General features: G+C 42.7%; 2 protein-coding genes across 5 annotated transcripts in view; both read right to left on the bottom strand.

Annotated features, from left to right (window-relative positions):
- LOC102306034 (solute carrier family 2, facilitated glucose transporter member 5) overlaps positions 1-5,126 on the bottom strand; it is an 11,658-nt gene extending 6,532 nt beyond the window's left edge. The window contains exons 1-5 of the mRNA XM_042227422.1: positions 4,969-5,126; positions 4,511-4,601; positions 433-557; positions 231-329; positions 4-145 (exon numbers count right to left, since the gene is read on the bottom strand). Coding sequence (XP_042083356.1) covers positions 4-145; positions 231-329; positions 433-477 — 286 coding nt within the window. The 5' untranslated portion in view covers positions 478-557; positions 4,511-4,601; positions 4,969-5,126. The remainder of the gene's footprint in view (positions 1-3; positions 146-230; positions 330-432; positions 558-4,510; positions 4,602-4,968) is intronic.
- Positions 5,127-6,069: 943 nt separating this feature from the next.
- The window catches only part of gpr157 (G protein-coupled receptor 157), a 22,960-nt gene continuing 17,178 nt past the window's right edge, over positions 6,070-11,851 (bottom strand). For all 4 annotated transcript variants that reach the window (XM_042228389.1, XM_005914922.3, XM_042228391.1 and 1 more), the window contains 3 exons: positions 10,658-10,871; positions 8,418-8,612; positions 6,070-8,093 (listed from right to left, as the gene is read on the bottom strand). In XM_042228389.1, coding sequence (XP_042084323.1) covers positions 7,887-8,093; positions 8,418-8,612; positions 10,658-10,871 — 616 coding nt within the window. In that variant the 3' untranslated portion in view covers positions 6,070-7,886. The remainder of the gene's footprint in view (positions 8,094-8,417; positions 8,613-10,657; positions 10,872-11,851) is intronic.

The following is an 11,851-nucleotide window of genomic DNA, read 5'->3' as shown; positions in this document are numbered from 1 at the left end:
CCAGAGGGGCCACCATCAGAGAGCCGAAGAAGCCTCCGAGAGGGAACATGGACACGGAGAGAGACCACAGCAGAGTCAGGACGTTCTCCTCCATCGGGCTGTGGTAACGCTCCATGTAGGTTGTATTATAAAACTGCTGCATGAACTGAAAAGAGCAGGAGAGCACTGATAGGAACGAATTATCTTCCCAGCGAGTTCCATTCAAGCTTTTCTTTCTTTAATCAGCTTACCTGCGATGGAGAGTTGACCACAGAGACATTATAGCCGTACTGGAAGGACGAACCAAAGGCAGCTATGAGTGTTGCCAGCACCAGGACTACAGTTAGCCTCTGTTTTTTGTTGGGGAGAGGGGGACAACATCAGAGCGCTATTTGAAAAGTCAGAAAAGAAAATTGTGACCATGGTTGTGATCACACGTGGACTTTAACTCACCCCTTTCCTCTCCACAGGCTTTCCCCGTTCCTCGGTGTCCGCCATGGCCGTGTTTGGGCTCGCTGTCACTTCCAGCAGTAATAACAGCACACTTTATTATTACTGCCCACTGGATCCTGCCTGCCCTTTGGACACCAGATTAGAGAGCGTGGCATTGGTTTATGGTTATCGCACTCATGTTGCTGACTGTGCTCTCTGGTTAATTTTTTTTAATGTAATACACCTGAAAGATTAAAAGCTTACTTGAATGTTGATATCTAACTCTTATATTGCACTGTATCCTTGACTAAACAGGATCAGTGGATGCAGGTGTCATTAAAGAAAAAAATGATAAGGATAACGCATCTTTATTGCTGATCCACGCGCAGGCTGCACTGCATCAGATGGATTTATTAAAATAATACAACAGCAACAACTTCAGCATTTACTGTCAAACAGTTTGAAAGGTTTATCTGCTTGCACCTCTCATCGATGACACTAAAAAACTGTTTGTTTGTTCGCCCTTGCACAAACACCACAGCTGTAAACATTTCTTTTTCCAAATGTTTGCTTTGTCAGAAATCTGTCATGCACACCATCATCTCTTATCTCTAAAGCCGAGCCTGCTTGTCGATACAACGCCCCTGAGGCTATTTGCTCCTGGAGCTGGATGTTACTTGCTTCAAAGCACAAACAAACAAACAAACCAAAGAAAAAAAGCAAACAATTACATTTCAGAACTACTTCTGCTCAGAGTAAACTATTACTGAGGCAGTCTTGGAAGAATAGACTGAGTTTTACTGAAATAAAATGAATGAAACCAGAGTTTGTTTTTACACATGAAGGTAATAAAAAGACCAGTAAATGTTTACTACACAGTTGCGCTATTTTAAATTTGCTGTTTTAGAGAAAACTCTTTTTATTTTAAATAGAATTATTTACATAAAGTAACAGGTTTCATCAACAGGTTCATTTTAGATTTTAAAACATGCAAATGATGCCTTTTACTCCTTTGGATACAAAGAGGTTTGGCTTGGATGGCAGTCAAAGAGCTTGAAACTTTAACAAATCTGACATAAGATGTGATAAAAAGAATTCCAGCTACTCAGACGAGCAAAAATTATGGAGACTGTTACCAACCTCCCTCAATTCGTATCAAGATGCTGACATTTTCTACATTGTTCACATTATCAGTGTAAAACTACAGCAAAAAGCTGTGGTCTGGAAGTGAAAGGTTAAGGCCTTGAAGTAAGGTTGGAGCAGGGTTATGGTGCTTTGATAGCATAAATTTTAACATTATGGGGGTTTACATATAGAACCAAGTGTAACCTTTATTAGGTTACACTTGGTTACATGTCACTTCTTTTGCTCATATCACGGTGAAAGAAGCTAGTGGAGCTATTGTTGCTGCTGGTAGCATCCCACCAAGGTGGTAAAGTGGATAAAGTGCAGGTTCACTTCCAGTTTAAAACCTTACTCCCATGTTTAAAAAAAGATTTACAGTCAGTTCAAGGGGTTAACGTGCACATATCAGCACAGAAACATGCACACAACACTGCCGTAATAAAATGCTATCATGATAATGACAGTGTTGTGGAGATATGTGAAGGTGTTACTGTGAGGGTTGCAACAACAACAAAAAAATCTCTTGCTTTGGTTTGCTGACAATTCCAGGAGGTTTTCTAAGAGCAGAGTGATGAAGGGAGACCAAAAAACAGTTTTCTTAGAAGTGGCCTGGAAATCACTGAGCTCCATTCCAGGTTTTGTGCAATACCTTGTGCTTTAACACAGAGGCCACATTACATAAGAAGTCATATGAAGCTAAAGCTACTTCCAGCTGCCCCCTTATTCACAATGATCACCAATACATGAAGGACTACTTGAGTGGTGGGCACGTTAACGGCGTCCAGTGGACGGTCTGTGTATTCAACCCCACCTCTGGCGCCGGTGCCCACCTCTCAATTTTAAATCCATGTAGACATTGAGGGTTCTCGGGAGGGGCCGTGCTAACACCTGCTGCTCTCTGGCAGCAGCACCATGCTCTCCCGTGTTTTAAATGCACCTTAGAACAACACGCAGCAACACTACACATGAGCGAGAGGAGGGAGGTTTGGGGTCTTCACACACCCCTGTTCTCTGCTGGCCATCGGGGCGGGGGGGCTGGGAGGAGGTGTTGGCCGTCCGATTGGGATCTGGGATGCGGGGCCTCCCTGCTGCTGCGGAGCCTGGGGCGGTCTGCTTGCCTCCACCCCGGGGGAAAGGGTAACATCTCCTGGGTCTAGGTGCCGTTTCCCCCTCCAGGGGCGAGGGTACCTGGACCTGGGGTATAGAGTTTGTTTGGGGAGTGTGATTGTGTGTACAGTGTCCATGTATGTCTATCCCTACGTTGGGTGAGTGCTGAGTATTTGTATATGTGTGCATGAGGGTGGGAATGCATGTTTGTGTCTGTGTGTGCCTGTTTGTCTGTGTCTATATGTCAGGTCGGGTCTTACACTCCACCTCTCTGGGAACTCCCAGGCCCTCCAAGGCCTATCTCCCCTCACCACACTCCCTGCCGGTAACTGATGCCCTCAGGGGTCGGTGCGTTGGTGGTTCTTGGTGTCCGGGGCTGGGCGCTCAGGTATGTACCAGCTCACTCCCGGTGACTACTTGGCGGGGCCTGGTGCCTGTTGCTCGGTCAGGCCTCTTCCGGGGCAAAGGGGGCAGAGCCGGCGGGCACGCCACTGCAGCCCCCTCTGGCTTCTGCTCCGTGGCTACTAGGGTGACCCCTCATCTGGGGCTCTCCTCAGCTCTTCCCAGGAGGGTGGCACGGATGCCCCTCCGGTGGTCCTCCTTGGGCTCTCGCACTCTGGGGCCTCTGGATGTCTGGGGCCTGGATCTCCTCCATGCCTGCTTCATGCCCTGGGGGACGGGGCTATGGCTCTCTACATCCTCTAGCAGACCATTACATGGGGAAACCTTTTGAATACAAGCGCGCTGATCCACACAGGTGTGCACACGGGTGTTCACTGTTCATAGACATAAACTACACCTCTATTGGCTGCTATTTCCAAGCACATTGTGCGCTGTCGGTCCTGCTTGCTACACAACAACATTCAATATTTAGTATTTACTGCTGTTTACACTTAGCTAGATTAACGTGATGGTGTTGTGTTTAGTATGTTGCTCTGTTTTTTTTGCTTGTTTTTTCTTCTTTTTCTCTCAACAGGTGATCCAGGAGATTTTTTTTCCCTGTTTCTCTTTTTAAGTGCCCTTTCACACTGTCCCTCTTCCCTTCTGTTTTTCTTTTCCTTCATCTTTCTTTCTCCCTTTCCTATCCCTCAGTCATGTCTGTCCCGTCTGTAACAACTGAAAATAAAATAAAATAAATAATAACAACAAAGGTCGATCAAATGGACCAATACGGCAAGGCCGTGACGATCCATTTGGCAAAGTAAATCCGTTGGGTATCCTTGCTGGTCTTCAGACTAGTGATGGGATTTTCGGCTCTTTTTAGAGAACCGGCTCTTCAGGTTGTTTTGTTGCTTTAATGAATTTATTATTAACAATAATATAAAATTATGCTAAAAAATTGGTTTTATATATGTATGTTTATATATGTTTATATATAAATGTATGTGGAGACAAAGCACATACAAACTCCAAAACAAATTTCTAGCATTAACTGAACTTCCAAAACAGAGCTACTTAGATCACTTAAATTACACAATTGAAAGCATGTGTGTATTGTTTGTGTATTTATACACAAGCACTCATATATATTCAAATAATTTAAAAAAAAAAAGTTAATTTACCTGTTATTACCACACACCAAATCCAGTCATTGGTACTTCCTGGCTTGTGTAGCCACTAGGTAACAAAAGCTCAGCTCAAATCTTACCTAGCGTGCTATAAAGCAGAACCGCACAAACTCATAGATAATTACACAACTGTTATACAGTTCAGACTTCATTCATTTCCAAAACAACTTTACAAGCAGTTACAAATACATTCAACCTTACATGTTATACAATTAAAACATTTACCAATATAAGTAACCAATCCTGGGATGTCCTATTAATAAATAACACTTTTTCACGTCAGTGTGGCTGAAACCTACCTGCTGAGTGATATCAGTCCAAAAACATTGTGACAGAGCTGATGGACTTTAAAACGGTTATTTTCTTCCTCTGATGGCTTCTTTGTTTTCCCTGTGCAAAGAGATCAACAAAAGCAACACAATCACAAAAACAGAGAAATAAATGAATAGCATTGCTGTCATGGACCATGGGTCAAAGTATCATCAGAGCATTCTGCATCCTCCTCGTGTTTGTGTTCAAAAAGCTGCTTTTGGTTTTGTAGATACAGCTCCTTCTTTCCTAAACATGCGGCTGCCCCGGTAGCAAAATGGCAGCCGCTTATTAAAATCAAGCTAAATATAAAAGCAAATTAAAAATATGCAACAAAACAGTAATTGTGTTTGATTCTTCTGAGGAGTAAAGTGAAATAAAATAAAATAAAATACAATAAATGTCTGACCAAACATCGTTTGTAAGTAAATAATTGCAAAGTACTTACTGGACTTCAGCCACCAGTCACACACTTGTAGAAATACCCCCACACGACAAACTTCCAAATGACTGCGTGGATGTGAGCGTGTAGGCAACGGACCAAACCATTGTGAGGCAAATGGGTTGGGGGTGGTTGGGGTATAAGGTGTGGGGTGGGGAAACTTGTCAGATATTAAAATGACTTGTTTGGCTTCTTTAAACAAATAAATCAATCAATAGCAGCCTTGGTTTTCGTGCATATTAATATCAGTTCACCGTTCAGCTGTATTACTGCATAGTTATACATACAAATAATGAGGAGACAGAGTTTTCTGGTTTTCACAGGAGAAGGAGCAGGTTAGGACCATCGTGTCGCCATGTAATTTCCATCCATGGTTGCACTGCACTGATTGGACCAAAATTTTTTAGAGGTATGAGGGGGTGTGCACGGTGGTGACACTCCAGACCTCCTCTCCGCCCCCCACCACCACCACCACAGATGCAAACCAGGAGTCAACAGCCCCTCGTAGGCTTGCTGACCCAGGAAACAACAGCTGCTGCTCCCCTCCTGCGGTATTTTATTTGTCTTTTTTTGTTTTTCTCCATCCCCCTCTGCTCATTTTCTTGCAGGTGGCCTACATTATCCAACCTCCACACCCCAGCGGTATTTGAAGCAAGCAACACTTCCATGTGTAGCAGGTCTACCTTGTTTGCTTCGGGCCTTTAACACTGCAGTGCTGTTCCTCTCTAATCCCAAAGACAAACATGATAAAACCCAGTCTAAAAGTTGCTGAGACGAAACAGGTTGCAGACTGTGCTGAAGAGACTGTTTCATATTAAACATGGAAGTGTTACATTCAAAAGTCTCTCACATGAGAGACTTTTGAATGTAATCTTCTTGGTAGATTTTTGTTCCCCTTATATTATGAAATGGGAGCTCCACGCAGAAAATTTGCATTGCTAGTAGTCCCAGCAGTAAACAGTTGGTGGCGCTAATGCGACGAGTAATGCCAGAACAAAGTGCACGTTCACTGGGAACTCAGTAGCCGCCTTTTTGCTCACACACTAAACACTGCCACTGCTAATTTATTGCCTGTGGTGGACAACGTGCTTGAGAATGGGCTCCCGGGACCAATGGCACTGCCTGTGTTACCCCCCCTCCAAGTTAAGTTTACTGGTGAATGGTCACCCCTGGTATTGTAGCACAGGCTCTCTTAATGAATTTAAGCAGGCAGAAAGCAGAAAAGTCTTTCTTAAGCGGCCCCCTCCTGACTCAAGTCACTTCAATGCCAGCCAAATCCCTGAACTGACACAACACATTACTTCCCGCAGGAAATACGGTAAGTGCTGCTCCTCTGTACGCCCTCTTCCATCCACAAGGATAAAAGACAAAAACTATTTATTGGCTGTTTATTTTAGATGTCATTGGCACAAACAACATTCACTACCTGCATTTTCCCAGACATGGTATCTGGTTATTGATGGTCTTAGAGAATGAACTCTGCACTGTGTCAAGTTTCTTTAGACCTCAGATAAAAATTTGATTGGAGGAAAATATCGTTAGGCCTGTGATGTACTGGTGACCCTTCCGAGGTGTACTCTGTGTGCACCCACCGTCAGCTGGGATAGGCTCAAGCCACAGCGCAAGCCTGTTTTGATAAGAAAATGGATGGATGGAAAACTTTGTAGCTCAAAGAAAACTGTTTATTTGTACAGTTTAAAGCGTATAAAAAGTGCAACTAGAAATAATATGTGGGAACTATCCCCACGCTCCTTTGCATGTGCATATTAAAGCACAAAGAAAATAAAAATGCTGGAGCAAGTACGCTGTGAATTTTAAAACAATATTTCGAAACTTTGGGAAGTAGAATCAGGGCACCGGGTTCACCCACTCATCATTAGTAATGCACTCAGCCTGCATTTTTAGTCAGGCGAACAAGAGCCACCAGCTCAAAGGAGAAGTGAGGCTCATGAGTGAAGCCTGAGTTTGAAAGAGGAAGGATGACATGTGATTATAGATCATGCAAAAAAACAAGAAAAAAAACAACACAAATTTGACCACGGTGATAGTAATCATGCTAATTATGGTGACACAACAGAAGCTGCCAATCTTATGAAACCGGTGTCTGAAAGATGTTGAAACTAATGCCTTGGGAAATAAGTAAGAGTTTTAAAAGTAAAAGGAGGACAACAGTTAGAGCAAAGTTGATCATGTATTTATTCCTTTAAATAGAAAATGATGATCATCTACCCAAAAATGTAACAATATAGTATCTCCAGTGAAAGAGAAGTCAAGCTAACAGTTAGAATAATGCACAGCTCTTTAGATGTGAGTAAATGCATTGCTCCTGTCTTTGCTTCAGGAGTAGTGTATTTAGAGCTTCTGGCCACATTTGTTAATGATACAAAAAAGAAAAACACAAAAAATTACAGTATAATTGTGACCTAAAGCGACAAAGCTTTACCTGTTTCTCTGTTGTTTGTAACATAACCGGGCCAACAAAAGTTTCTCCCCAAATTCACAATACTCGGATACTAGAAAAACAAACAACAACAAAAATCCTTCACAGTGTTAACCTGAGTACAGTACATGGTAAGCAGAGCTCCTTCAGACCTCCTTCACTTTCTTTGGAAGGGGAAGTGAAATCATCAACACACACCAACCCAAAGAAAAACCAAACAAAACACTTTACCCATGTGACCTACAGAACAATAAATGCAAATAATGCTTCACCTTATGTGTAAATAACATAAAATCAGGCAGCAACACCCCATCACCCACAGTGCAGACACATGACACAGAAGTGCATGCTCCTGCAGAACCTCAAGAAGCCATCGCACGAGCACTTTGTGTAATGAGGGCTCGAGGTGAAGTAGAGAACTCCTCCTCCCTTCATGTCAGCCTCTTTGCTTTGCCTTCATCTTCTCATTGCACCAAACAAAGTCTCATCTGTCGGCGTGGCCTCGTTCAGTGCCGTCTTCTTCTCTCCGGGCAGTTGCGTCCTGCTCGGGTAGCAGCCTGTGCGAGCGCTGCGCCTCTGCTCGACATTGGGAGCAGGATGTGAGCGCGGCGCAGAGGCGCGTGCGGATCGGCTGAGTGAACAAGACGAACATGACGCAGTTGGCTGCTCCCTGCAAGGTGTTGCCAATCCCCTGTGGGATCAGACGAAAGAGGGGTTTCAGATGAGGGCATCATGATGGCTTATTCCAGAGAAATAAAAAGTCTTTATGAGTTTTGATGGCAAATGCTTGTTTTATCGGTCAATAAAACAACACATTTTCATTTATATCATCGTGTTCATAGTGCGTAAAAATGTTTTATGCACACTTACAGTGGCACTGTCATGTAATAAAACAGTCCAAACATCATAAAGGCTTCATTTCATTTTCAAGCCATTTAAAAGGAAAATTTACAGTATTTTGAAAATGCTTTGTTACTTTTTAAAAAGGCAAAAAGAGAAAGAAGCGTAAACTCACGTGCAGCGTGACCAGCGCTGGGTTCTGTCTGACACTTGAGTCGGCTAGCAGCAGGATAAAGCGCACCGTGCTCCAAATGCGTAGGACGATGAAGATGATGGGGATGAGCGTGAGCTTCACATCAGCCATGGAGGAGAAGGAGTGGGCGGGAGGCCTGTTGGCCAAGATGGGACGGTACTCAGAGAGGGCTGCATGCTGCGTCAGAGCATCAAGAGTGAGACCGTTAAAAGGAAATAAAGAAAGAGAGAAAATGTGTCATCAAGAACATCAGATAACTTTCACACTACCAGGCAGATATTTGAGGGAGATACAGAAACCCTTTCATTACACTATATCATTTTTGGTTTTTAAAAAAAACAACAAGCCAAACTGCAGAAACTAAGTACATCCTGCGATTCAGTAGCTTATAGAACCGCCTTCAATAGAAGTAAGTTGAAGTAATCATTTTCTGTGTGACTTTATCAGTCTCTAATATCATTGTAGAGGGTTTTGGCCCAATCTTCTACACAATGGTGCTTCCGCTCATTGAGGTTTGTGGGCATTTGTTCATGCACAGCTCTCTTAAGTAAGGTTGAAATCTAGACTTTGACTGGACCTTTGCAGCTGTTCTGTTGGAGATTTGTCTCTGTGCATGAACCTGTTTGGATCAAGCTTTAGCATCCGGACAGATGGCCTCAGATTTGACCCTAGAATACTTTTATACAGAGGAGTTCATGGTTCACTCGGTGACGTCAAGCTGCCAATATCCTGTGGCTGAAAAACAAGCCCAAATCATTACCCATGCTCCACTGTGGTTGGTATAACTCGTTAGTGCTGATATGTTGTGTTTGGTTGCAATTGTGCATGTTTGGTGCAACTTTGCATTTCTAAGCCGTGGTGCCATGTTCTTTTTTAGAGAAAACGTAGCTTCCTCCTGTTAACCCTTCCTGACAAGCCATATTTGATCAGTCTTTATTTAATTGTGCTGTCATGAACTTTAACGTTTAACATGTTAACTGAGGCCTGTAGAGTCGCTTGGGTTTTTTTTTTGTTGCAGTTTCTCTGAGCATGCACGGTCTGACTTTGGGATGAATATTCTGGGACATTCACTCTTAGGAATACTGGCAGCTGTCATGAGGTGATCCACACCTGCACACTGACAAAACTTCTGCTTTCACAGAGGTGCACACACTTGATGAAGAAGCATTATTCCAGTACATTTGATGAGGAATTCCTGGCTGCTACTTACCCTCCTAATTCTTTATGGACGCGGTAATCGTGCGATTAGATTCTCACGCCGTTTCTTCATTTTTGGCCAGTTTTTGTTAAATAACGACATGGAGCTGTATGTTATGCGTTGTTGTTCATCTGGGGTTTTGCTTACTTCATTTTAACCTGCTCAGGACCAGATGATTGTCTTAACATGTCCTGATATGTAAAACTGAACTTTCTTTTTCCCATGACTGAAAGTTTCTGTTAGGATAAAAGTGCAGTATAACAAAGAATGATTTCATCCACAGTCTGACTACCTCTGTAGTGTGTTTCATAATAGTTAGCGTGTTAGGGATAAAGTTTCCTGTCATCCTCTAGGGGAAACAAATCAGTTCCTTTAATGCTCAAATGCTGAAAGTCTGAGTCACAGATACAGGAACTGGGATGTATTGATATTCTGTGCATACATTCCTATAGAAGATTTCAGGCTGTGATCAGTATGTTGTTTGGTTGAAATGATTTATGAGCCAGAATGTTTTAAACAAACTGTATTTCCACTTTATGCCCAGGTGATGATTTTAGCTTTCCAAGACTAAATGCAAATAATGACAGGCCAATACATTTTGGGTTTTTTCCCCCCTAAAGACAACAGTGTCTCTTTCACTCTCTGACTATGATATTAATCATAATGCAGAAGGCAAGAGGGGAAGTGTAAGATCAGCTTTTTAATGAATAAAGAAACTCGTTCATGATTCACTCTGTCGACCTGAAAACAGCTGATCACCAGCAGATTTCCAATAAAGGTCAAAGGTTCTGGCTGATTACAGATGAATGTAAATAACAGATCCAGTGTGGATCGCTCGTACTGAGTACCGGAGAATTAAGAAGGATGATTTTAATGCTTGGCAGGAAAAAGAAGTGTGTATCTGCAGGTTTGTTGGGGTTCTTAATGTGTAAACAGATTTTTGAACGCAAAGTGAGATATTCAAATAGTCACAAAGCTCTGTGTACACATGACTGATGAATGAGGTCCCTGGTGTCCTCCTCACCGCTATGTGGATGTGCCTCTTGATCAGGATGTAGAGGAAGGGGAGGGTGAGGTACGCCAAGAACTCCCAGATCTTTCCAGTCAGCAGCATCCACAGGACCCGGTCTTGAACGTTGATCCTGACCCAGCACCAGCCCACCGACACCTCTGACGCATCGTAACCAATCTTGTTGAGACTCACAGCTGCAATAGTGATGGCCAGAGGAATTCCCCAGCTGGAACACAAAACAAGGGTCCGGAGAGTAAACACAACAGCTCCGAAGGTCAGAGTCACATTTTTAAACTTTTCCACTGGAGGTTTTTATGTAAATGTTTGACGGGCATGACACCAAAGACATGCAAAGACATGTGACAGTGTGTGATAGTAATCTTGTGCTTAAGGCTTTTGTGTGTTACATGGTGCAAACTGCAGAGTCACGGCCAGTTCTGTTGTTGAAGAAGATAAAACCACGAAATGAATTCTGCATTGTTTGCAGCGCTCGTTAGTTTCCCGCCCCCCCATGAAGCACTTCTCCTCTTGTAACGCCACTTTAAAAGGTTACTAGATTTTCATTGCAGTATACACAGCAGCAGACCTTTATAAATACCAAAAAGACAGTGCGTGTGTCTTAGTGTATATAAGCCTCCATAAATGCCTCTGTTGTGTGATCTCCAGTTCATTGCAGTATCTGAGAACTCACAGAGAGATTGTTAGGATGACAACGGCAAACACTGCAGTGAGGCATACCCATGGGTGAAAATGTTCCCGTGTCCAAAAATAGATCAATTAAACGATGGTACATCACAGTGAGTCAACTCGTTAACAATCAGTGAGGACAAATCATTAACGTGCAGAAGGAAAGTGGACAACAAGGATTAAAATGTGTAAAATAAAAAAATAAAACACTACAAGGGGTCGTCACACTGGGAGGCTCCGCATGTTTGATTGCTGTTTTTACAGTGGAAACAGTGAACCACTAAAATAAACACATTTGTTTTAGCTGTTACATTTTTTACAAAATTGACATGTTAATAAAGAGAAATATATCTGAAGCACTGCTTGTCAATAAAGTGGACACACAGTACTGTGTAAAAATCTTGAGTCACCCCTCATTTCTTTGTATTTTACTTCAGAGGAGCCAGATTTTCTTGGAATTTTTAAAGTACTCTTGAGCAATAGGTCTCCAGGCTTTCTGAGCATCCTCCAAAGTTTTTT

This window comes from Haplochromis burtoni, unplaced genomic scaffold, assembly GCF_018398535.1.
Source record: "Haplochromis burtoni strain Fernald_Lab_line unplaced genomic scaffold, NCSU_Asbu1 Contig_9, whole genome shotgun sequence".
Lineage (NCBI taxonomy): Eukaryota > Metazoa > Chordata > Actinopteri > Cichliformes > Cichlidae > Haplochromis > Haplochromis burtoni.
The sequence above is the reverse complement of the archived record's forward strand: the minus strand, read 5'-3'. Positions and strand labels throughout refer to the sequence as shown.